The sequence below is a fragment of the Pocillopora verrucosa genome, chromosome 11, assembly GCF_036669915.1.
Source record: "Pocillopora verrucosa isolate sample1 chromosome 11, ASM3666991v2, whole genome shotgun sequence".
Classification (NCBI taxonomy): Eukaryota; Metazoa; Cnidaria; class Anthozoa; order Scleractinia; family Pocilloporidae; genus Pocillopora; species Pocillopora verrucosa.
Genome location: NC_089322.1, coordinates 8,495,891 through 8,521,592, shown reverse-complemented (window position 1 = coordinate 8,521,592; position 25,702 = coordinate 8,495,891). Strand labels below are relative to the sequence as shown.

At 37.7% G+C, this 25,702-nt stretch overlaps 3 protein-coding genes across 18 annotated transcripts; 2 read left to right on the top strand and 1 right to left on the bottom strand.

Moving 5' to 3' along the window:
• Positions 1-3: 3 nt before the first annotated feature.
• Positions 4-9,964, bottom strand: LOC131789790 (MORN repeat-containing protein 5-like). 2 transcript variants are annotated; one of them, XM_066174198.1, is made up of 9 exons: positions 9,576-9,964; positions 9,303-9,419; positions 4,520-4,560; positions 3,962-4,022; positions 2,060-2,134; positions 1,223-1,301; positions 856-967; positions 636-767; positions 4-447 (listed from the first exon to the last, which is right to left on the bottom strand). In XM_066174198.1, exons 5-9 carry the CDS (start codon positions 2,131-2,133, stop codon positions 362-364), a joined length of 483 nt encoding a protein of 160 aa, XP_066030295.1. In that variant the 5' UTR covers position 2,134; positions 3,962-4,022; positions 4,520-4,560; positions 9,303-9,419; positions 9,576-9,964; the 3' UTR covers positions 4-361. The 2 variants fall into 2 exon arrangements, with proteins under 2 accessions (XP_066030295.1, XP_058962944.2); XM_059106961.2 differs by lacking the exons at positions 3,962-4,022; positions 4,520-4,560; positions 9,303-9,419; positions 9,576-9,964 and adding an exon at positions 2,217-2,387.
• LOC131789789 (neutrophil cytosol factor 2) lies at positions 2,430-12,194 on the top strand. The gene is made up of 9 exons (XM_059106960.2): positions 2,430-2,736; positions 4,755-4,837; positions 5,468-5,576; positions 7,130-7,264; positions 8,030-8,140; positions 8,572-8,628; positions 9,347-9,430; positions 9,957-10,459; positions 10,962-12,194. The coding sequence occupies exons 1-9, from the start codon at positions 2,527-2,529 to the stop codon at positions 11,068-11,070; spliced, it is 1,401 nt and encodes a 466-aa protein (XP_058962943.1). The 5' UTR covers positions 2,430-2,526; the 3' UTR covers positions 11,071-12,194.
• Positions 12,195-13,261: 1,067 nt separating this feature from the next.
• On the top strand, positions 13,262-25,625 carry LOC131789858 (neutrophil cytosol factor 2). 15 transcript variants are annotated; one of them, XM_066174191.1, is made up of 12 exons: positions 13,262-13,466; positions 14,096-14,228; positions 14,653-14,861; positions 15,701-15,986; positions 16,114-16,196; positions 16,556-16,664; positions 16,826-16,960; positions 17,547-17,657; positions 17,821-17,877; positions 18,104-18,169; positions 18,297-18,751; positions 19,068-19,541. In XM_066174191.1, exons 3-12 carry the CDS (start codon positions 14,803-14,805, stop codon positions 19,180-19,182), a joined length of 1,476 nt encoding a protein of 491 aa, XP_066030288.1. In that variant the 5' UTR covers positions 13,262-13,466; positions 14,096-14,228; positions 14,653-14,802; the 3' UTR covers positions 19,183-19,541. The 15 variants fall into 15 exon arrangements, with proteins under 15 accessions (XP_066030288.1, XP_058963016.2, XP_058963015.2 ...); XM_066174196.1 differs by lacking the exons at positions 13,262-13,466; positions 14,096-14,228; positions 14,653-14,861; ... (5 more) ...; positions 17,821-17,877; positions 18,104-18,169 and adding exons at positions 20,875-20,934; positions 21,231-21,434; positions 21,522-21,604; ... (5 more) ...; positions 24,582-25,054; positions 25,147-25,625 and having other exon boundaries at positions 18,742-18,873; positions 19,068-19,882; XM_066174194.1 differs by lacking the exons at positions 13,262-13,466; positions 14,096-14,228; positions 14,653-14,861; ... (5 more) ...; positions 17,821-17,877; positions 18,104-18,169 and adding exons at positions 20,875-20,934; positions 21,151-21,434; positions 21,522-21,604; ... (5 more) ...; positions 24,582-25,054; positions 25,147-25,625 and having other exon boundaries at positions 18,742-18,873; positions 19,068-19,882.
• The last annotated feature ends 77 nt before the right edge of the window (positions 25,626-25,702 follow it).

The window sequence follows — 25,702 nt, the reverse complement described above, 5'->3', positions numbered from 1 at the left end:
CAGTTCAGATGAATGTTGTTCTCTTTAATCCTCTAAGTTTATGCCAGTACAAGCTATACATAGATATGTTTTTTCTCAACAAAACTGGAATTTCATATCACTTGTGGTCTGGCAAGTTATTCAGTAACCTGCAAGCCAACCAGAAAAACCCTCTGGTTTCTGGCATGGGTCAGAGCTGTTGAAAAATTTACTTGACTTTGCAGAAGAAGATGAGCTCTACCAGTTACAGATGACATCATGATCATCAAAACAGGAAAGGAACTCATCTTGGTCCATTATTTTAACCTGTACATGGAGCCTGTCACTTTCCACTCCACCTGCTTTTGGGCTGACAGTGATGATGGCGTATTTCTGCAACGATTTACTTGATAAGATCAGGCCTGTATCCCACATTTTCGTCCCAGCCTTTTCTACATGCTTTGAGAATCCAATCGTGTTCATCATCATCTGGTGGAAAACAATAATGATAGTTTCACTGTAGATAGTTTGAGTAAAACAGATCAGCTGCAAAAATTCAACAATTTCTGGTAAAGGTAATGAGTGAATAGGAAACCGACTTTGGTTTGCTTTTGTATCAAAAACTGTACATAATGATGGTGCGTGGACTTCTTTTCATATTATATTTACTCACTAACCTGCATTTCGAAGAAACTTGTGATCATAGTCAACAACTACTCTGGATACAGGGTTGTAAAAACCATCGCCACAATCATAGCAACCTTCTGGAATCTCTCGAGGTGGAATACGATTTGTGAGCTGGGATCGCCCTACAGGGAAACAGAAAGAACATTATTAGAAAAAGGGAATTTCCTATTCCAAACCTTGCATGTGCATTTAACAAAAACAATGAAGTACCTGCTGGCTTAAGTCCATGGCAGATCTCTGTATAAAATCTTCTGTCATATCCATCGCAGTACTCCCAATCCTCTGCATCATATTCTAGGCCATCAGCAAATGTATATTTACCCTGGAAAGTATGTACCACAAACTCTGCATTATCAGTTTGTTGAGCTGGTGAAAAGCTTAAAATATTTTAGTTTAACCCACCCCACTCCCCTCCAATGTGAAGGCAAAAGTTGGGAGAGGAGAGGTTCAGGGATGAGAAACCGTTCAACCTCAATTTCTAAAGCAACTTAACAAATGATTCAGAGCATTTTGATGGCAATTTTGTTTTTCTTTATGTTTTCAGTTCTTTCCAAGTTGGTTACAATGTTAAACGTACCTCAACAGCAACTCCTTTCTCCCATTTTCCAACATACTTGCTTCCATTTGAGAAAAACAAAGTGCCTTCCCCATGAAACCTTAACCAAAATTAGCACATTTCAATACAGGAAATTTAATTCAAATTGTGACACTATAGAGAATGAAATGCAACAGATAAAGAGGTATAGTACATTAATCACTAATTAGCTACTGATTGATCACAGTATGAAAGGATTGAGATTTAATCCCTGAATTTTCATCAGTAAAAGAAACAAATCTTTTACATTGAATCCAAAATCAAAACTGACAATATAAAAAAAAATTATATCTAGGAACAGCATTGAACAAGTAATGGAAAAGACATAATGAAGGAAAATGCTGGAACTCGGGACTTTCGCCTGGAGCAAATGTTCGGAGTGAAAAAAGAACAATCAGTTCTAAGAATGCAACATCTTAATTGGCTCCCCACTGGTAACATGTTAAATAAAGATGAAAAGCAAGCAAGCAAAATTACTCAACATAGCAAATAAGTTTCGTGCGTCACACTTTGTCACGCTATATTGACAAGTGCGTCATTCATAAACGTGCGTGACGTCAAACAAACTAATTGCAAATAATTTTTAGGTCTCGCTTATTTGATGAAAATTACACAAAAGTAAAAACTGAAAAGAAGAGATCACTGAAATTTATACTAGCTGACTATAACATCCGTTACCGAAAACGCATAAATCGTTATTTAGGACACGTTCACTTTGACATCCTTAATGAATTTATGTGATGACGACAAAACCACTCAAAGTAACGGCAACCGCTTACCAGGAACGTCTCCCAAAAGGAAAAAATAAAATGAACTTACATTCCATCGTTCATTTCGCCGACGTATTTTGTTTCAAGTGACGGAGGCAAAGTGTATTCCGCTTGACCTTCCATTCTGGAATTATGAACACAAATGTGATTACTATAGCTAGTTTGAGAACGATGCAGACAATGCTACAAAGTAAAGGTATCTTAACCTTCCATTTTTTATATCCCCCTCGTGATTGCTGCCAGTGTATTCCATTTTATGGTCTCCAGAAGTACATAGACCGCGAATTGTTTTCCAAAATGGCGGACAGTGGTAACTTGCTGCTATAGCAACGAGAGGAGCCCACAGTTGTAGTCAGCGGTGAGAAGCACGTGACAGCATTATATAATATTTTTCCATATAATTTAAATATATTGGCTCTCAATCGGTTTTCTGTTGCTGAAGAATTAAGACTCGCTTCACTTTCTAGTCGGTTATTATTTGACTTCTCCAGGCTTCACTGAAATATTTTGTCTAAAATGGAGGACATGTCAATGGTTCAGACACTGAGGATTTGGAAAGATGGCGTGACTTTCATGGAAGAAGGGAACTTTCAAGATGCGCTTATGAACTTTATGGCCTTAGAAGGGAGAACAGATTCTTCTCAGCATCTTATCACTTCAGGAAGAAATCTGTTCAACATTGGACAAACGTACTTAGCTCTTGGAAGAATGGATATGGCAGCAAAGGTACTTTTGGGTTTATTGAATAGATATCTCGACTTCCTCAGTCTTAGGTGTTAAATACCGATAGTTTTAAGAAGTTTTCATTTACTTTAGGTAAATAACTGATGATCGTGACTTGGTCAATGAGCCAGTATAACTAATCTTGAAATTCTCCCTGTTCCTGTCACGCAAATTACAACCATAATTTTGCTGCCCTTTGAAGCAAAATATTTGTTTTAAAGATTTGAAAATTTTTATGCTGATTTTCCAAAATGTGCGACATGTTTTCAATATTATGTGCAAATATTGTTTATTATACATTGATATATTTGTTTTATAAATTATATTGTAATAAATGAAGTTTTGCTGAGTAAGCGGGGTCAAAGAAGTTGTCCTCTTTTAGAATGTACTTGCTTGTAATGAGGTGTACGCGCCGATGAATTCATGGATATTAGTGTAATAGTCGTTAATAATAACCAAAAACAATTTCGAAATAAGATCCAGTAGGAGATTCTCTAGTAGAGATAAATCGATACCACGGGAGATGATTTTGATCTTTGTATTATACGACCACAGATTGTTCCATTAACTTAATGTTGCACCGTTGCACTTTGCATGACTGACTTCTTCCTAAGGGACCTTCTTGGACTACAAGGCGCTAAAATAATCAGGATTGAATATTTTTGATATTACACTCATATACCTTTAAAAGAATATTTATTGTCTGCTCCAAATTATTGCAGTGATAGGCATTCTTCATAAAGAATTGTTAGGGAAGGCAATCAGAATTTGCTAAGGGCAGACTGGAATGGAAATTAGACATGCATGTTACCAATTATGTGAACAGATGAAATTCTCTCATAAGTAAATTATACAACTAGTCTTTCTCCAAGTGTTTCTCCTTTATCAGTAATCATTCTACATGACTCTTAACTCCATAATTAACAATTTTCAACAGCTTTTAGCAACTGGCTTTCAGTAGTTATGCAAAGTGTTTGTCAGTCAACATCAAGACAATGACAATGGAGTTCTGATGAGAAAAAGGCTGCAAAAGCTCAAATTTAATCATTTCTGTGGTTAAATGCACACTGACATTAGAATGCTAAATACACTATTGATCTCTATTGTCTATAAACCAACAAGATGAAAGAGGTATTAACAATAGTACCTGGAATGAATTCTTCAAGTTGAATTATGAATCTAATGATCTATGCAAACTATAACATGTCTATCAGCAAATTCTTCTCACCATATTGATGTAATTATTTGCTATCCTTGACTAATCACCCCATTCAAGGTTTCAGGGAAATCTGGAGGTTTTCAGGAATTAAAAAAAAATTCATTGGTCATGTATATTTCAGGACACTTACCATCCACTGGTTTATAAACTCATGAATCACACTTGTCTTTCTGTAAAATTTTTGCTTTAAATATTGAGTTTGGCTTAATCACATGTACAAATCAGCCTTTTGCTACCCTCTCAGGTGGCCATGATATTGAAATTTTTACAAACATGATACAACCTGGTGTAAAATTAAATCCCATTACTTCTACCAAATGAGACATTAAATAAATTTGAACATGTCTCCAATTTTACTGTCAAAGGAAACATTTCCTTAAAATTATTTCTAAGAAATGTAAAGTTTGATAATTAGGTGCCACCCTTAAGTTAGCACATCATATACATTTTACCACCAAGGTGCAAAACAAAACAAAAAAACTTAACAGGGCTGAGTGGTTTAGATGTATCACATTACACTGTAGATGCAGAAGAAATTGTTTTCACATCACCAAAAAAAATGCTCACTTTCCAGATCTAGGAAGTGTGTTCTTCACCATTTCTTTTACCTAGGGAATTAAAACCAAAAAAAAAATCTTGCATGAAGAATTCAATCTGCTGGAAGCATGCAACCAACATATACTGTCTCTGTGAAACCCACCCAATAAGGTTTATTCACTGTTTTATTCATTGAAATTGTTCAGGTGTAGTAATAAATGATGATACTGTTCATTTATTTAATGATATTCCTTTTCTTGTGAAGGCTTTCGAGGAGTCTGTAGAAAAAGACAAAATGATGGCAGTTGCTCATTTTATGTTGGGGAACATCAATTTGTCTTTGGACAGGTAATATCATAAGATACTTAAGGAAATTCATGAAATACTTTTACTGCATTGATTTCATAGTAGTGTAATTGATTATAACAAGGGTAGAATAGAGCAAAAAATGATGGAAGTTCTGGTAGGTTTTGTCAAATGATGCTGGAATAAATCAAAGTAGCCAACATGTACAGGAAGATCTGACATTCAAATTGTATTTTGATAGCTGTTCTCCTTAATTATGGAAACTTTTTCTTTCATTTGTACTACAATCCATTCCAGGGCAGATAATTTTGTACAAACAATTTGGATGGTTGTATTTCTTTTTTTTTATTATTGTTTACATGAATGGTTGGATTGAATTTTCCATCAGTTTTAATTAGTGTACTGTCTGATGCAGGCAGCATTCTGTTGCCATATAGAGTTGCATGGTATGTTGGCTCCCAAGGAGAACTAAAGCTCAAATGCTTTCATCCAAAGCCAGGCTCTACTTTATAACCTGCCAGGTCTTAAAAATGGTTCTTTTATACAGTCAGCTATTAATCAATGCAAATTAGGAGTAGGATTTGGACATTATTTTGAAATTCCATTATTGTTAGTAATAAATGATTTTTTGCAATTATACAACATGAACTGTTTCTTTTGATTCTCTTGTAGGAATGAGAAAGCGCTGACAAACTTTGATAATGCTTACTTCTATTTGCGTGGAAACAAATTGATTAATTATCAACAACTTGGATTGAAGGCTAAACTCTACTTATGTGAGGTATAGTTCATTACACATGCCAATCTTGTTGAAGGAACTTGGAGCCTAAGTACTGGACAGGTGCTATCTTTAGTTGAAGGCAGTAGATTTCAAGCTGGCAGGGCACAGTTATTGAAAAATAGGGTCTGAAAACAAGGAGGAATGATTTCTTATTGAAATGGAGATAAACTTGTCAAAATTTAAATTTCTGTGGCAGCATGAGTACACAAGTTCATTATGTTTATTGATTGATGATAATTCGGGTTGGTGGATGATGAGTAATTATTCTTTGAGACAGAGTTTGCATTTTTTGCTTGTGCTGCTGTAAGGTGATCTTGATGAAAGGATGCTCCATGAAATGAAGTGGTTAACGTTATTTTCTTTAAGAGTCTAGATGTGTTTGCTGAGTTTGGTAGAGTTTGGTAGAGTTTCTGTGTTCTATGTGTTGGAATGATGTGGTGTGGTTTCTGTATCTAGTCATGAAGTCGTTTTCTTTAAGTCCAATTTATGTTTCAGGGGTGCTGTTGTCCTTATGTGTGATGGTGACTTGGTAGATTAGAGATGATTGGAGGCAGTTTCCATTAAGTGGGCATGTGTTCTTCTGTTGGCAGTTGCAAGTTTTGGTGTCTTTTGTGTTGGTGTTAACTGCAGTGTCATTGATGTGTTTGGATGAATTTAAAATGTGTTTGTTGTGGTTGTCAATGATCAGTACTTAGTGTTAATAATGCAGCTGTTACTGATCTTGATTGTACTACGATTAGAGATTTTTCCAAGTTTGTGATCTTTCGGGAAGTGCTTTTCTACTAGGGCAAGGAATCTGTGTCCAATATTGGTGCTGATGTTTTTGCTGAATGGGGGGTTGTACCAGAGTATGTTGTTCCCATGTCTGTTTTTTTGTTTGTTAGTTATGGGTTTGTGTCGAGTGTACCAGTATCCGCATTTGTCAAGTGCTTTTTGGTATGGAGGAGCAGCTTAGTCGAAGGATGCTTTGTGGGATGAAAGGGATGACTGTCTTTTGTGTATGCCGGTGGGTATGTTCTTTGTGGTGGTTGGTGGGTGGTTGATCACCCTACAACAGCGCAAGCAAAAGATGCAACCTCTGCCTCAAAGAAAAATTATTCATCGATCATCTGTTGACATAAATTATCATCTCTCAATAAATGTAATGAACTCGTGTCCTCATACGGCCATGGAAACAAAGTGCTACTGCATAACAACTGAACTAAGCATCAAAATTTACTGCCACACCTATTATGCAAATTTGTAAAATATATATTAAATGATGGTATGAATATTCTTAACAATAAAACCCCCTGATGAGTGAGTAATCACGAAACAGGCTTGTAGGGATGAAAGTATAGTCTCTCTGTTTTTTCCCCATCACAATATATATATATATATATATATATATCACTATATGTTATACTGTAGCATACATTTTATTTCACCCTTGTTACCTCTTTACCCAATTTTTTTTATTCTCTTCCAATTAATCTTGTTCTCATTAATCCTCACCTTTAATTTGTAGGTAGAACATTTATGAGGTAGAATACAAATTTGTTCTTTCCATTTAGATCCTAGCCAACCGGGCTATTGCACACTCCAGGTTGGGTGATGTTCAAGAAGCCAGAAATGATTTTTTGATGGCTTTACAATCCAAGGTGGAGCCACGACACAGTGTTATAGAAGACCTACTTCTCAACTGGCAGGTAATGCATTGTGTTTTACAGTAAGTTTTTTATATAAGGTGTTAAAAGTGTTAACACTAGGTGTATAACTGACTGGCTGTCTAACCCTACAGACTAAATGACTAATTGATTGACTGACAGACTACATTGCAGCTTTCTGACTGATTGATTGAACTGACTGACCAAGTGGTTGATGTACTGACTGAGTCACGTAATGACTAAAGGGGGAAAGTTTCTAAAGAAACTGTGGTGCTGTGTCGCTGGGAGAGTATAGTTTAGGGTAATTTAATATTATCAATGAGTTGATTATCTAAATTGGCAACCGCATTGGCTCGCCCACCGACTGTTTTATTGACTGACTTACTGTAATTATCTGTCTGACTGACTAATTAACTGACTTGCTGACTTACTGGCTATTTGTCTGACTGACTGACTTGCAAGGTGACCCATTGACTGATTTACTTGTTTACAGATTAATTGCCTAACGGGTTTACTACATAGCTCACTGACTGACCAACTTACCCACTGCATTACTGGCTGGCTCTCTGACTGTCTGACTGGCTGACTTACTGGCTGTCTGTCTGACTCACTGATTAACTAACTGACTGCCCTGCTGACCAGTTGACTAGCTGATCGAATGGCCAACTAACTGGCTGGCTGTTGTACTGACTACATGTATTTGACTGCCAATTTGACATGATGTCTGTCTGTTTAGACCTTCCATTACCTTTTCTCTCTATGATAAATGTACATTTTAGTAAGATGCCCCCGTCTCTTATCCTTCAGTCTGGACAAGACACAAAACCCATGAAGATGCCATCAAATGCGGTCTTTCAGCCACAGAAACGCCATATTGATGCCATCAGCGAAAAGCGTGATTTCTTGGGGCAGTCGAAGGTAAGTAGAGAAATAAGGTTGAGGAACGCTGTCCTCGATGAATAGGAAAGATTTTCATTGTTGTGTCAGGAGCCCATGGGCTCCTGGTTGTGTGGATAGTTCAAATTACTCTTCATTTTTCTGTAGAAATTGAACTCATGATTTTCCATAGCCTGGTGTAATTGGCACTTAATTATTAAATAATGAAGAGTGCGTCAGTTCGTGTTGAGCATAATTCGATCTTCACTATAATAATTAAAACTTAATTCCAGTGTTAAACCATGTAGCCTAGGAGAAACTCCTACTAAAAAGGGGACACAGAATAATTCAAATAGAAGAACTTAGACTAAAATATGAACATGAAGCAGTTGAAAGAGTGTGAATAGAAATTCTCACTAAGTATAGTCGGTCTGAAAGTAACTTTACCGCTTTACTAACTTTTCCAATGTTAGGTCGTTGCTGAAAATGAAGTCACAAAGTTCCCCAGTACTCGCTCAAGAACCTCCACGGTATGTTTTTACTGGTTACTGTCGTTTCACTTTCTTCGCGCGAGATCCGTTGTATTTAAGAAATTTTTTAAAGCTCATGTTTCTACATATGATTCATTATATTTCATAGATCCATAAATCGTTACTTTTTATCTACTATAATTATTATGAAATCATGACACTGAACGGTTTTCTAGATTCTTAAGAGTAACCTAACCTTTTGAAAATTGTCTTTAAACGCTCTGTAAAGCCCAGTCCGCGGATGCCGTCATTGTACCACTTGTTTGGGCTTATTTTTACATCCTTTGGTGATCTGGTACAATTTCATGAAAAGGCATCCTTTTGTCTTGCAACTGGTAGCTTTCTGTGAATCAAGCATTACGGTTCGGTTCTGCAGGTGCGTCCAGGTAGCGGAGTTGTTTTTAAAATGGTTGTCGAATTTATAGCACGTTTGAAAACAAATTTCGAATGGTTAGGTTGCTGAGAAATAACAACAACAACAACAACAACAACAGCATTTATTTAAACACGATAAAAAATTCAGTTAATGGAATTCTTAAAACTAAGATGGGTTGTAAATTTGTATTTATGCTTTAAATGACTGAGATGAAAATGATACATTTTTCTGAAACCTACGTCCCCTTTAACATGCATGGTTGCATATGGCTGCTTAATTCTTAGCAGTATTATTGTACCTCATACAATGCCCTGGTTCCTCATGCTCATTCTGTTTTTTTAGACTCAGCCTCCTTCTCCGTCTCTTCTCAAAGATGCAGAAAATGAACAATCTTCTGAACAGCACCCCCCTGAAGCTGGACAGGTGGTATGTAAGAAGATGTTAGTAGATATGTTAGTTTTTTTTTTTTGTTTTTTTTTTTTGGGGGGGGGGGGGGCTACAGGAATGAAGCAGTCGTAACTGACGTCTCGATACACAGTGTTATCATGCAATCATGTATTATGTCACGAACCTGCTTTATACTGTTGAACCTCCATTGAACAGCAGCTGCTCTGTTGGAGTCCATTAATAACCGACCTAAGGAGTGGAAGGTGTAGTAACGTTAGCATTATTTGATTTTGATCTTTCTTGAACGTTTTGGATCTTCCTTGGTGTTAACAACCCCTCCCCCTCCTTACTAATGCAGCACCACACTTTCTTTGGAGACTTACCCCCTTTATTCAGTTTGTTGTTGGTAAACAACCCCTACCTTACATGGTGGCTTATTCCAAGTTAGCTCTGATCACGTTACGCGTGTAGGAAAATAATGTTTTTTTGGAATATAATTTTCTCTCATGAGTCAGCACATTTACCGTAGCTGTTGACTTTAAAAAAAAATCTTCATCGTTATTAGGCTTCAGGAAGACACGCATTGTTAAACGACTTGCGGAAGAAAGAAACTCGTCGTTCACTGAAGAAAGTCTCCTCTCGGATAGAACCACCAAGGAAGCCGCTCCCAGGCATTCCCGACAGGCCAGAGAGTCCTCGTCGTCCCCCGCCTTCTCCGCGCGCTTCCCATACCCCGAGATTTATGGCTGAGTCTCGTTCCCCGCTGCCTCGCAAGAGAGTTAGTAGTCCGTTTAGGCCTGTAATCCAAACTGAGAATAGACGAGCTTATTCTGCGTTTGAAATGAAACCACCAGCCAAGCCCTTACCTCCAGCTCCAAGATCTAAAAGCCCCCTTCCTACACGAAAAATATCGTTGCCAGCTCAATTCAATCAAGAAAGTGACGTCACAGTCAAGTTTCAGTTGGTTCTCACGCGATCTGTTAAAGTGGGCCAATCAGCCTCGGCCCAGGACCTTTTGAGAGCTGCGGCCAATACTTTTCAAATGTCCGAGGATTCCTTTGAATTATGGTAAGACAATTGATGTTATAGATTTACTATAATTTGTAAGTTGCCGACAAATTTTTGTATTTTGTATGTTAGCGTATTTTTGTATGCGTTCCACATACATAGCCTCTTGTAAAGTCCTTAAAAATTATTGAGGTTCAGTGTCCAGAGACGAAAATTTAGAAAATGTTGTGGGTTGGGCGAAGAAAATTTTATGTTATTTTTTGAAGAAAAAAATCCATGCAGTATCCATTCAGACTCTGTTCTGAACGAAAAAAAATTAGGTGGGAGAAAAAATTGAAAAATAATTGTATATCTGAAAGTCATTAGTTCTTTCTCCATCAAGACGATTCTAATAAATAAATCCATTCCTCACCAATAGTTCCCATTTGTTTTTTACTGGTGAGTCGCTCGATCCTATTCCCGTGAAGTTGAAGGGTTAAGATATGGGACTGGCAACTGTTAGAAAAATTGAACAGTTATCAAAGATTTGTAAAATTCTAGGTTTTTGGTTAATTTTATTCAGGTACATGAAGGACGACCAGCTCAGCTCTCTCCATAATCAGAATGTGGAAGAAATACTCCGGTCGTCAACAGTCCAAACGGTGTTCTGTTACGAAAACAAACCTGAGTGAAAAAGCTTTTTCATTGTCATTTACGTCAGCTAATTGATCACTCTGTCTGATATTATTCATTTTCAAAGAATCGAGACAGTTATTTAAGTTACTTACTACTTTCATTAAATTACTCAAAGGGCGAGTCACTGTAGTATCGATCATTACTTACATGCACGAGGTACACACATTTTCTCTTTTATGACTGGTTAATTTGAAGTCATGTTTTATGCACCACACCAGACAGAAGTACGCTTTCACTTAAGGAATCTCATTGGCGAGATAAGTTGTTCGATAGCTCATAAAGAAGCTTTAAACTTTTCGGTTATCGAGGGAGTAAACTCGAAAAGTTTGAACATCACTCGCGACCAGCTCGTGATTTACAAACTTTGCGCGTATTCTCTCAATATCCCGTGTGAGTTAGCACGCCAGTAAACGTATAGAAAGTGCGGTCTATTTCTGAAATGGACCAGTAAAAAGGTTTCACATAAGTGTTCTGTAGAGAACTTGACTTTCGCGTATCAGTTTCTGTGAGCTTTAAAAGATGACTTTCACTCCGTTCAATCCACAAACCCAGATAATTTATATTTAGATCAGACTAGTTAGATTTCTAACAGTTTACGAAAAGCTTGGAGTTGGTTGGGTCTAATTGTTTTCTTTGTTCTAACTAATTCAGGTGAAGCGGCAATAGGTGTTTTAGTTAACTAAATACTTCGCAGCTGTTGCTTTGGATGCAACGCAACTCTTCCATGAAAGAATTCTTGAAAATTCATTTAGTGGAAGTAAGGTTTTTTTTAGCTTGTTTTTTTGTCTTTTTTTGCTTTTTTCCTGGAATGTATAATTTCTCCTGATCACGTGAGTGCTCACCAGTAATTTTTCGCCTTATTTGTAGAGTTATTTAAAAGTATATAATGAGATGTGACAAAGTGCAGTTCATGTGAATCGTTCGCGTTTCTCTGTGGTAACCTCTATGTAATGCCACTAATAAGGGTGTATTTTTCTTGAAAATGAAATCAATCGAGAGTAAATCAGTAGCAGTATGAATTTTTAAAATCTTCTTGTACAATAAATATTTTTAGACGATTAAATGATTTAAATTCATTTATTACCAAGGTGTAGGAAATAAACAAATCTGAGACAGTGGAGGTTCTTCATCTGTTAATCTGAATATTATATATTTTTATTTTTGTTTCTTCCAATTTGTTTCCCTTGATGTCTCCAATTAAGAGGTACTGTCTAACCCCTGTTTGGGGTTTTATTGATTTCGAGGATGTCTCAGTATTGAGCAACATCATGCTCATCTTATTTCTTTGCTGTCTTGGCGACCTACGCGTGTTTTATTTTGCGACTTCGTTCTTGTAAAGATGCTCCAAAAAATGTTTTACGAAATTTAAAACAAACTCCGTTAGCTGGCTTCGATGAGCGATTTTCTTGCATAGAGCGTCAGGACCAACAGAGGATCTTATGCCGATAAGGTAACCTCTCTAACTCGCCAGGGAGCCAATCAGAGCACAGGATTGTTTGAATGTTCTAGCATCAAATAGTTTCAATTTTGGCTATGTTAAGAGAGCTGCATGCTGCTGCGAGATATAGATCGACAGTCTCTAGGTGCTCCTCGTATATTTCTCGCACAATGACTTTTTCGTCGAGTCAAGTCAATCTTGAGAAGCGGCTGAAATAAAAGGGGCTGGGAAGCTTTCACAGAAACTAAATGAAATATAGTAAAATCTCTGAAACTATTTGTCAGAATCTTAAGTCCTCTCGAGAAAATTTGGTTTTTGATGAGCGTGATAACCGAGAACAATCGACTGACTAAATGACCCAAATACGCCACACTCAGAAGTGACAAATGATAAAGAGCATCATTATATTCAGGGGCAATCCAAACAAACATGGCGTGTGAGTAAATTGAATCTGTTATATTGGGCGGATCATTTCATTTACTACCAATACTCAACATGAAAAAACTCACCACAACGTTGAAATCTTCTTGGTAATTTTTGTTGATCGCAATAGTTAATGAAAGGGATCGAGGCCTGTTAACTATGCGTCCCTTTTACAAAAATGTTATAAACACGTTTTGTCTTGTTTATGACCCAATTTTCTCGTCAATGAATAAATAAAAGGAAAAAAACAAATGAACCTGATCGACCTTTGGGCCAAAAATTATGCTGGAGTATTTTTTAATACGTCAGAGCGATTAGGACATCACTTGTTTATCTAACACAAATCATACCCTGCAGTTCCTTGAATGCGTCATTGTAAGCTCTTTAACCAACGAGTACGCGGATAGCGTGTATATCTTTCTTCTGTGGGCGGTTGATGGCGTGATGAGAGCTGGGGCGGCGTTGGAGCCATTTGTTAGGCGTTTCCGCCTAAAGCAACCTCAAAACTGCCCACTGAGAGCAGACGAAGTCGTATGTAACGATATTTGTTCTTAAAGTTTTTAAGTGAGCCCACGTACTCCCATGAAAACTGCTACTGCTCTTGACGCAATGGAAGAAAAGATTTACATCCAATTAGTTGCTTTAAACCCAAATACCTGAGTGATGCAGTATTTGATGTCACCGTGATTAATTTAGCCTCAGGCTTTTAGGTATTTTTAGTATACCTATTATACTTCAGATGGCAATTGAGACGAGACGTGATTTTTCCGCAAAAAAAAAATTTTTTTGATTGATTTCGATCCAGCAATATTGACAAATGACTCTTTGAGAAATTTTCCGTGTTTATTTCGTCGAAGTTTTTAGTGAAAACAATAAAGGGCGAATAGCACGTGATAATATTACATTGAGTAGTTATCATTTTCATCCAGGCCACATGTTACTTTGCATTTAGATTTAAACAGGTTTTTTTCTTTGCATTTGAACTGTGAGACTGTGGGGAACGTCTTTATGTACTTTTTTTTTTTTTTTTAATGAAATCGGAAATTAGGGTATCAAAGTTTTATTTTCCTTTCCGGACTGTAATGTTGTTTTCATCTCGCAAACGAATTTAAAACCGCCGTCAAGCTTAATTAGCTTCAGTGAGTTGACCTTTCCTTCAGACAGTTTTGTTGGATATTTAATCACGCAAGCCACAGCCTTTGGATCAGTAGACCTTCAGTTCAGCCCATTGATATCTATAAGGCATTTTATCTACCGTGCAAAAACTTCGGAAACTTGAGTAGCCAGATTTAGGTAAGTGGTTTTTTTGTGTGGCTAAGTTACATCTGAGACGCATGTAAGTTACTCAAACTCCAAACAGGGTCGATCTTTGCTGTCTGTCAAAGATTTTTTCTTTTAGAATTTTATCAGGAAAAAGAGGTTTAACAACTGATATTGGTGAACCTGCGGGGAGGCTACTTGCAGTTTTACGTAGGGCCCGCTTCTGAACGTCTGGGTAACGATTTATTATCAACGACACTTATTTAAGCATTAATGATATGATATGCTTCCCTTCATCGGTAAGTGCAAGCGGCAAGAGGTTGATGGCAACGGTAAACAACAACAAAAATAAAATGTCGTTATACTCAATTTTCTTCTTGTCCCTATGCTAAAACCTTAAGAGATCTTTTAGATAGGTTTTCACAGTCATCAGTTACGTTTTTACTCACCTCTACAGAAAGCTGGGAGCAGCACAGGTGGCCCAAGCTCTAGCTGTGAGATGATCGTCTTGCGAAATACGAGTCATGGCGAAATTCTAAGAGTTTGCATGGGAAACATGGGCTTTTCTTATGTACGTAGTAAACCTAGAAATGGATAACTCGCTGAAATGGCTTATTTTCAACATAGTAGGCGCTCAGCTCGCATGCGATGCGCTGTGGACGTCAGGTGAGGTATTTTTTTTATTGAGAATCTGACTGTATCTTTTATTCCTAAGAACGGTCGTAAATATTCCCATTAAAACTCCTAGAATTTCGCAATGACTCTAGCAAGATGATCATCATACAGCTGGAGCCTGGGCCGCCTGAGGGGGCAGCAGCTAACAAGTTCAAATGTACGCGCTTCAAGCAAATATTCGTTTGGGCAAAGCACTTACTTGCTTATAAAATTAAAAGGTAGACATGAACTGCTATGAAAATAAAGAATGCAAGACTGGCAGTGAAATTATATTCACATTCATCCAATAAATTGAAAAATTCAAGTGGCAAAATTGCAAACTTGACGTGGCCGAAAGAATTTAGCCCAGTTAGGTTTGTGTGGTATTGATCTTCATTGATAGACCTGGCCATGACAAAACTAAGTGAACTAATGTTAAAACATTGGATCAATTTAATTAAGTGGCTTGGATCTTCGCTGGGAAATAGCAATGGTATTCAAACAGTTTTCATCAAAAGTTTTTTGACAGATAAATTTGAGATTTCGCGCGTATTCAAGGACATTTTAAACCCGTTGATTTAGGTTGTTAATTTTCTCTTGTGGAAACTAGAAGGGCCAGATACCATAATGTCACCTCCCCCTTCCACGCTTTGCCATAACCCATGATATAAATTCTATCTCGTATAGAGCGCATTGTAACATTCTGTCTCTCCATCTTAGTCTACTTTTTCTCTGGTCTGAAAAATAGTTTAGGGTTTGTTGGTGAGAGATGGCTTAATTTTTCTACTTGTGTGTCATCAGATGTATTAGAACGAGTTCTAACACCTCTTCTTACCCCCTCATCAAACCAGAGAACTGAAACGTTCTCTTAAAAGGAAAAATATTTTTAACGTCCCCCGTTCCTTTGGCACCCAGCTTTGTGTCAGTATGGGGGACATGTCCATGGTGAAGACTTTGCAGATTTGGAAAGATGGCGTGACTTTCATGGAGAAGGGCAACTATGAGGAGGCACTGACAAACTTTGTGGCTCTTGAAGGAAGGACTGACTCTTCTCAACAACTGATCACTTCAGGCAGAAATCTGTTTAACATTGGACAGATGTATCGAGCTCTTGATAGAATGGAGATGGCAGCAAAGGTAGATATTATATATACCATTTAACCCCTAGTCGTGTCTCACAGTTGCTAATTACTTCATTTAAGGTAAAAGAATGCAATTATGTTTAGAATGATGTTACCATTGAACAATTTCTTCTCACCATCAGACCTTTGAGGAGTCCATAGGAAAAGACAAAATGTCGGCAGTTACTCATTTCCTGCTGGGAAACACCAACTTGGTTTTGAACAGGTAAGGAACAGTTATCCATGCTCTCTCTCATTTTGGCTGTGTTATCGAACATGGAAGCTTAGTTTAAAGTCCACCTAACACTAGTGTAATTCTCGCCAGAAATGATGTTCGTTGTAGTATCGAGGGTTTCCACAAATACGTTAGAACGCTTCCCTACGGATGATTCTGCCTTTTACACTTTATTATCCTCTCTATTGAGACACATCGATTTCTTGCCAGCCAACCTAAGGGTTCTTACGTCTTGAAATTAACAGGGGAGCAGACAAATTATTATATTTGCAAGCAGTATCGCAAGTAATAGAAATCGGATGTCTTAAAAGCACAGGTGAATAGCATTATTAAATTTTTTGTTCCATCAGAAATGACGAGGCACTGAAGAACTTTAATGATGCTCATTTATTTCTTCGTGGAAACAAAGTGATAAATTATTATCAGTTAGGTTTAAAAGCCAAACTTTACTTGTGTGAGGTAAGCTGTTTAGACTTTCTCTTATATTCTTCACAACCATACGCACCCTACCTTGAAAAGCCTTATTCTTTGTTTGAAGTGGTTCATCGTCTTGTTGTTTCATATTCTTTTTTATCAACATCGTTACTGTACTTACCTTTTTTTTTTTTTTTGATTTGTAGATTCTAGTCAACCGGGCCATTACTCAATCCAGACTAGCTGATGCTCAAGAAGCCAAAAATGATTTTTTAAAGGCTCTTCAAGCTAAGGTTGAACCTCGTCATCGTGCAATTGACGACCTCCTTGATTCCTGGCAGGTGGGACTGTACAGCTGTGAACTGTTTCACTAGATCCGAAGAAGAACCTTGTTGATTTACTTAGCAAGTTATTGATCGACCTCATAACGTATTGAACAGCAGAATGACTTGCTTATTCATCTCCTGATTATGACTGAATTGCTGACGAACCAATTGTCTGACTTACCGATTGAAGACCTCATTGAGTGACCGACTGACCGACTGGCGAACAGACCGACCAACCAACCAGACAATTGGCTTGCGAGCAGACTGACCAATTAATCGGCTGGTTAACTGGCGAACAGACTGACCAAACAACCAGCTAATTGGCTGACGAACAGACAGACCAAAATGACGCACAAAATGACCAACCAACCGGCTGTTTGACTGGCGAACAGACTGACCAACCAACCGGCTGGTTAACTGGCGAACATACTGACATAACAACTAGCTGGTTGACTGGCTGTCGAACTGACTCACTTCTCGTCTGACTGACCATCTGGCTCTCTTATTAAGCCGCAAACCGACCAATTCTCAATAATGAATGCTTAGCTGACTGTTGAACCTCCAATGATCCTGAGTTTGAGTTTGGTTTTTGTTTCTGCAGTCTGGAAAAGAAGTGGAGCCTTTTCAGTTACCCTCTTGCGTTGTATATCAACCACAAAAACGTCAAATCGATGCTATTAACAAGACACAAAATTTTTTGGGCCACTCCAAGGTACTATTCATTTAGGGTTTGATGCCAACATGTAAAAATAAATTAATTCTCTTTTGAAGTTTTTGTTTATTGAATCTCTTCTCTTTTTGTTTTATGATTGGTTTGCACATATTTGTTTATTTTCTTTATATTTGTGTGGTTTTTATGCAAATTTCCTATTTAGGTTGTTGTACAAAGTGAAATTACCAGGTTTCCTGATTCACGTCCAGAATCAACAAAGGTAACTCTCCAACAGATAATTGTTAATAATATCACTGGAAGGTCTTCATGAATTATCGTGTTTAGTTTCAGCGAAATCATTGTTTTCAAATATGAAGAGCTTGGTTACCACTCTTTCGAATGTTTTGAGACACAAGCTTACAAGCTTGCATAATTACACTTGCATAATTACACTTGCATAATTACAACTCATATGTAATTTTTAAACTAATCTTCGTTCACCGAAGAGTCCTTCCAAAGATGTGGGAGATGAACAACATTTGGAACAGCACCAGCCTCCAGCTGACCAGGCGGTATGTAACAACATGATAATATAGAAAACAACCACTTTCAAAGTTAGAAACGAGCGATGCGTTTCTATATCTTGACTGCTTTTATACATGAAAAGGTGGAACATCGGTGATACGCTTTTTGTTTTAGACATCAAAAGGACATGCTCAGCCAAACAGAATCCAAGGAAAAGAATCAAACAGCGTTCTGAGAGACGCTTCCAGTAAAGCAAAGGCCGAAAAAAACCCTTCTCCAGGCCACCTTCAGAGCCCGGTCAGTCCAAGTCAATCTCCAGCTTCACCTGGGGATTCTTCTACAGGAGGCTCTAGGATCGGAAATCGTTCACCTTTTACCCAGAGAAGAAAAATGGGGGGCTTTTCACCCAAGACACCACCGTGGTCTTCAACTGAAGTAGACGCGCCTCCGACAAAACCCCTCCCTCCGGCTCCTACAGCCAGAAAGTCAGACTTGACATCAAACAAAACACGTGACGTCACACTGATTCTCACGCGATCTGTTAAAGTAGACCAATCAGCCTCGGCTCAGGACCTTTTGAGAACCGCGGCCAATACTTTCCAATTGTCCGAGGATTCATTTGCATTGTGGTAAGACAATTGATGTTGTTTCTACTATGAATTTGATGTTCTGTTCATCTCAAACGCTTTGTTGTTTGATTGGTTTCTCAAAGGAATCAAGATTGGTGCGTAGAGAATTCGGAAAAAATGACGTAAGTTGGAATTAAGGTGACGGGAAAAGAAGAGACTAACAGAATAGAATCACTGATTCATTCTGCACATTTCCTTATCAATAATTTTAAACTAACACAGATTCCACTTTGAGGAGGCCGAGTCTGACATTCAATAGAAATAGTTAAAAGAAGTGCTGAATAGATTAAACCCAACAATATTCCGTTTTCTCCAGGAGCATGAAGAACACACAGCTCACAGTTCTACAAGATCAGGATCTGGAAGAAATTCTCCACTCGCCATCAGACAGCAGCCCAAAAGTTTACTGTTACCTAAATAAGCCGAAGTAGATAACATTTGACTGCAGTTTACACTAAGTTGGCTGCTCTCTCAAGCGTCTGATGAACAATATAATATTCTTATATTTGTTGAATGATTGGAATTTGTTATGATCTATAAAAGTAGTTGCACCGAATGGCAGTCTAGCTGGTTAAATAATTTTGGAATGCTCTTGCTATGGTTGTAATCTTTAAATCGAGCGATGTATATATTTTACCTTAACGATCAAGAGAAAAGGGACCAAATTGGTCGGCAGCGTGATTTTTGCGCGGCTTGCAAAGCGGAAAAGAGTACGTCAAAATCGGTAACCGAGTGTGAAATAAGTACTTCAAACAAGGAGGCGGACGGTAGAAATAAACATGAAACATTTTCCCAGTAAATCTTTTTCATAAATTTGGATTTATGGCCATGAAGATGGTGTTACAAATTGACCTTTTTACTCTTAATTTTATCGTCATCTTTCACGAGATAAAAGCTACAACACTGCTCCTCAAATGTTATTAAAGCAAAATGCAAATGATAGGTTTTCAAGCTTCACTAAGTCACTGGCTCCAATCAACAGCCTCCTCTTGGACTTTTTGTTATTTCAATATCAAGAGGTCTTTCCACGTCAAGTTGTTCTTACGACAAAGTTGCACGTACATGTTTGCTTCGTAAGAACTTAGCTACTGCTGAGACAGCTTTTAAAAGAAAGGTAGTTTGGAACATTCGGTAAGCAATAAGTCTGCATTTGTATGATGACACAGAACCTAACTGAATTTCTATTTAAGTATCACCATAATGGCATTGATTTGCCTTTGGCCTGATTATGTTCCTTTAGTTCTTAAATATCATGCAATGCACTTTGTTGTTCCTTCTTCTGACTTCTTCCTTATCTGCTAAAAATAACGGAACAACAGAGTCGGCAGGTCTTTGACCTGAAAATAGCTTCTGTAAGAGACATTTTATGTTTTCAAATGCAAATGCAAAGCACAGTTTTTTAATTCCATGGCACAATGCGCTTGTTTAATAACGCTTTCGAGATATTTTTAGGCAGATTTATGAAATCGTTTTTGTTAGTACCGTCGCGACATAAAATTGGACGCAAGTATTAATAGTGATTGACTCGGGTCACTCACAGAGGGAGGAGATAAATGAGTTAACAAGAAATCAACATTTGAACTGTCTTCGATCAATGGCACGTAATGACGATCAAAAAAGGAAATACGAATTTCTGGCATATTACTGACTTTCCATTTTTTTGATAAATTACGTCAAATTATATAAAGGATCTTGAACAAATAATCATAAGAATTCACCTTTTTTATGTCGTATAATTGATAAATCGAAAATTCCTTTCATTATTGAAAGGGAACCTGAATTTCCCACAGCGCTGATTATTCATTCATCTACATCCGCAAAGTATAAACGTGCGTCAGTCAACGCAGAAACATCCCACTTGTATACACACCCTGTTCTCGACTTCCGCTCTGTAAATAATAAATTTGCTTTCAGTCGTCAAACAAATTTTCGGGTGCACTCAAAGTTCAATCAAATTCACCAACTCGGCTAAAATCCAGTCAAGCTGAAGACAAAGTGAGGTGAGCACAACTTCATCCATTTAATTTACTTTGTCATGGAGCCACTAGTAGTCCGATGGACTGATTAGAAATGTAATGTATGTCCAGTGGAAATAAGAGCATCCTTGGATATATTTAATCTAGACTAAAACTGAGGCGGTGAGCGATGAGGGATTCCGGGAACAATTCAATATTAAAACAAAGGTGATGTAGTTTATATTGGAAGCCCTTTGGTCGTCTGTGTTCACACAATGTTACTACATAATTATTAGTCAGTTCAAAGTGATTGGAAGTAATGCGCGATCAAGAAAGATAACTCATGATAAGGAGATCCATCGGGTTTCCTCAGCAATCGCCTCTACTAATAATGCCTGGATGATCACTCAATTAGTTAGTGTTTCGCTGTTGTTTTTGTTGTAGTGTTCTGATTGACGCCAGGAAAGCAGTGTTCAGCATTTTATTTTTGCGTCTCATTTCTTAAAATTCATTTGGACATGAAGGAGATGTCCACGGTAGAAATATTGAAGATTTGGAAAGATGGCGTGACTTTTATGGAGAAGGGCAACTACGAAGAGGCACTAAAAAACTTTATGGCTCTAGAAGGAAGGACTGATTCTTCACAGCAACTGATCACTTCGGGCAGAAATCTGTTTAACATTGGACAAATGTATCTGGCCCTTGGAAGAATGGAAATGGCCGCACAGGTGTGACACATTACCGGAGTGTGCATGTTTCTTTTGTTAAGTAGATGATCTAACAATGATTATTATGATCTACTCCATTTCTATAAGGCATTTGAAGAGTCAATAGCAAAAGACCCAATGATGGCGATCGCCCATTATACCTTGGGAAGCGTCAATTTGGCTTTAGATAGGTGAGGAAGATTTGAAGTTTGCTGCTATATATTGTTTAACTTGGTTACTTGTCAACCTTATAAAGAATCTAAGCAAGATTATTGTGCTGTTTCAAATAAAAAATGAAAGCAAAACTCTTTCATCTACAACGGTAAAATTTGATGTAAAATACAAGGTAACTTGCCTCAGATAATCAAAATGATAACCTTATTATCGAATGTAAGTGGTCATCACCTGCCCGAATTGAGCGCCAGTAGGACATATCATGCGTTGTATATGGTCACCGAGCATTTCGCCACTTCAACAATTGTTCTTGTTTTTTTTTCTTCTTTCAAGTGGAAACTTCTAAGTTATGGCTAGTTTTTTTCTCAGATTTTGTCATAGTTTTGACTGATTGGTAAGAGGACTTCGTCAAATTTTGCCTGTAATCATTCTCCTGATTAACAATCGGACTCCTGCTTCGCGGTCGTCCGATTTCGTTGATTACCGATCCAACTGTACTCGACTCAGACTTATTACCATTATTTGTATTGCAATTCAACCATTTTTTTTTTCATTGCTTCAGAAATGAAAGAGCCTTAAGGAACTTTAATGACGCTGCTTTATTTCTTCGTGGAAACAAATTGATAAAGTATGATCAATTAGGCTTGAAGGTTAACCTTTACTTATGTGAGGTAGGCTTTCAATTTTATTTTTGTTGTTATTATTATTATTTCTCATTGCTGAACCTGTCCTAACTGACAAAAACGTGACACACTCGTCATCTTTCGTTTTCCTCCACACAATTCTCGGGTGCTCGTGTTCATTCAGTCTAATGAGTGTGTTTTATACCTGTTCAAATTACCTAGGACATCTCTCCAGTTTACAAATAGTGTTTTTGTTTTGGGTGTGTAGGTTCTAGCTAACAGGGCCGTTGCTCAGTCCAGATTAAAGAATGCCGAAGAAGCCAAGAATGATTTTTTGATGGCCTTACAATTCAAGATGGAGCCACGACAAAGCGTCATTCAGGACCTTCTTCTTTGCTGGCAGGTTAGCGAGACATGTATATTTCAGTGACAAGAAATGAAAGTTACATCTGACAGCTTTTAGTTAATGTGACCGCAATCTTGGTAAAACATAATAGTATAAAGTAACATATCAACAGTATAAATTCTCATATGACCAACCAATCATCTTTTCAACCAACCACCAAAGAATTTAACCAATCTTCTCAAAGAGAAAAACCAGTAATTCCTACTGGTAAAGAACTTAATCTTTCAACAAATCAAATAAACTACTGGGAAAAGGAGAGAATAACTATGCCACTCGCAAAATATTAACCATAAAAAAATTGAAAACCAACTGATCATGCTTTCCCGACTGACTGGCGCCGGGACGAATCAGGTTAATTAGAACTTCTACCAGAATGACTGACTCACCAAGAGCTGGCAAACACCATATAGCTGATCCCAAAATTCACGGAGATGTTTATTTTCTTTTTCATCTTTTTCATTTCAGTCTGGAAAGAGTGTAGAGCCTCTTAAGATGCCATCGCCATCTGTTTTCAAACCTTCAAAAGGAGCCACTGATGCTATAAACAAAGAACATAAATTCATGGAGAAATCCAAGGTTCGTAGGTCGTCTGAACAATATTGTAAATAAGCCACGTTAAAGTGTTTCTAAAGCTAACGTTTTAAGCCTTTACATTACTAACTCAGTTGATAAGACCAAATTATTTTGTAATATTCCGCGCTGACTCGGCACCACAGTTTCTTTTTAGAAAATTACCCCCTATATGAATTATATTTGCTTGCTAGAATGTCACAAATGGATGCTGATCCACGGTTTATAGTGAAATGGGTTATTGTTGCCTTCAGGTCGTTGCTGAGGTTCAAGTTAGAAGTTTCCCTGGCCCACGAACTACACCAGCTAGGGTAAATTACCACACAAACTCTCCAAATAGAATATATATATAGCACTGTTTTACGAAAGTCCAAATTTTACATTATATACATATATATACATATATATATATACACACACACACATATATATATATATATATATATATATATATATATATATACATATATATTTATTAATGTATGTATAGATAGATTGATACCTGACATATTATTGATAATTCTGAAAGTTCTATTCCATTTCTTTAGTTTTGTTTGCCTTGATTGCTTCCTGTGGAAAGAGAGATGTCACAGAGAGCTTAAACAATAAATATAAGGGCATATAAAATGTCTAATTTTTTAGAAGGGGAAATATTCGGGTGCCTTCCGTTGAAAAAATTATTTCTGGCCTGGATCCTGGTAGTGGTGAGGGGTCATTCAGTGGAGGAGCTGCAACACTTAACTGTCTGTGAAAGAGAGGAGGGCAGTAGTACAATTGCGGCTGAGCTAATTTCTGTTTTGTTTCAACCTCATTGCAGCCCCAACCGACTCGTTCCCCACCTCGTTCTCCGAATCTCTCAAAGGCTGTGGCAGATGAATCTCTTTCCGAACAGCACCTCCCTCAAGCAGCTTATGTGGTCAGTAACAACGTAATAACGTAGGACCCTCAATATCACAGAATTAGAAAGGAATTCAGTGCTGAATTCATTTTACTGGATTGTTGTTCTGGTCAATTACTTAAGACATCGGTTGGGGTAATTTGCGATGAAACACTATAAGCTATGAATGAAAACACAGTGCTGAATTTTAGTTGATAAGTCACGGAAATGATATGAAATGATAAACCTGGATGCCCTCTGGAAATTCCTTGCAACAGCAAAGATCCGTCAGATCCACATCCGTCTCAGTACTCAGGTCTTGTGCTGGAAATTTATCTTCACTATCCTCGCTTCTGGTAAATGCAACATGGTTTGTTTATCTTAGAAATGCTTGACTGCACATACTCAAAAAAAAATAAAAAAAAACAAAGAAAACAGAAACAAAAAAAAGAGAGAAAAAGAAAGCATAAACAGAACAAAACAATATTACTTTTTTTTTATTTTGACCTCGCCCTTAGAAATCCACAAGAGATGCACTGCTAAACGACTTACGGAAAAACGAAACAGTCGCATCTGGGAAGGAACCTCCCAATAAACCGCTCCCCGTTGTACCTGACTTTGTAGACAGCCCTCAACAGTCGCCGCGTGCTTCTCCTACTCCGAGATTTCCGAGAACTGATTCTGGATATCTTTCACCCCGATCTTCAACAAAGAGTTCAAAGAGTGGATCTAGGCCAGTAACTCCACCGGAAAATTCCCGACCACGGACTCCTGTTGAAATGGGACCTCCCTCCAAGCCCCTCCCGCCTACCCCAAGATCAAAAAGCCTAAGCCCCATTCCATCGCAAGTGCCCGCTGAGCCTAGAAAAACACGTGACGTCGAATTGGTTTTCACACAATCTATTAAGGTGGACGAGTCAGTTTCAACCGTGGAACTTTTGAAAGAGGCAGCTGCTGCTTTCAAGCTACCTGAAAATTCATTTGCACTTTGGTAAGGCAATTACCGTGGTAACTAATTTTTTGTCGTAGTCATATAGCGTCGGAGAGTCAACCTTGTATAAACCCATTTTTTTCCTTTTACAGGTGCATGAAGGACAACCAGCTCACAGTTCTACAAGATCAGGATCTGGAAGAAATCCTCCGCTCATCGTCAAACAACAGTCCTCAAGTTTTCTGCTACGAAAACAAACCAGAGTGAATGAGTTTCGACTCGAATTTTCAATAGCGGAGGGGCTTTGATCGATACATGCCTCGTGGAGAGTCCGTTTTAGAAGAACAAGTAAAAACTTTGCGCTGAACTCACTGACTTGTTTTGATCTCACTGATATAGAAATACAGATCTCGAAACCCTGACTAAATTGGAGAGCTCTTTTTGTTTCTCCCTATCATCACAAACGTAAAACCCCATACGCGGCGAGGGTGGATAAAATGATTACGTTGAATAAGTCTTCGTGAGGCTATGGCTTTACTAAAACCACTCTGTACTTTTTTGCTTTTTTTTTGGTTTTTTAGTTTTAGGTTTCGTTTGTTTCTTATTCAATAATAAAACACAAATAATGGAGGTCCAGAGTATCTCTCCAATTTATATTATTTTTATTGATGGATTTTGTGTCTGCTGTCCCTATATATCTGGCACTTT

Excerpts from the sequence above, each read along its gene's own strand:
- LOC131789789 (XM_059106960.2), top strand. The coding sequence starts at position 2,527 with ATGGAGGACATGTCAATGGTTCAGACACTGAGGATTTGGAAAGATGGC. Across the intron at positions 8,141-8,571 it reads ATTTCTTGGGGCAGTCGAAG|GTCGTTGCTGAAAATGAAGT; the intron begins GTAAGTAGAGAA and ends TTCCAATGTTAG. Across the intron at positions 8,629-9,346 it reads CTCGCTCAAGAACCTCCACG|ACTCAGCCTCCTTCTCCGTC; the intron begins GTATGTTTTTAC and ends CTGTTTTTTTAG.
- LOC131789790 (XM_059106961.2), bottom strand. The coding sequence starts at position 2,263 with ATGGAATACACTGGCAGCAATCACGAGGGGGATATAAAAAATGGAAG. Across the intron at positions 768-855 it reads CCATGGACTTAAGCCAGCAG|GGCGATCCCAGCTCACAAAT; the intron begins GTACTTCATTGT and ends GTTTCCCTGTAG. Across the intron at positions 448-635 it reads CAAGTTTCTTCGAAATGCAG|ATGATGATGAACACGATTGG; the intron begins GTTAGTGAGTAA and ends GTTTTCCACCAG.
- LOC131789858 (XM_066174191.1), top strand. The coding sequence starts at position 14,803 with ATGGCTTATTTTCAACATAGTAGGCGCTCAGCTCGCATGCGATGCGCT. Across the intron at positions 17,878-18,103 it reads CACGTCCAGAATCAACAAAG|AGTCCTTCCAAAGATGTGGG; the intron begins GTAACTCTCCAA and ends CGTTCACCGAAG. Across the intron at positions 18,752-19,067 it reads GAGGATTCATTTGCATTGTG|GAGCATGAAGAACACACAGC; the intron begins GTAAGACAATTG and ends CGTTTTCTCCAG.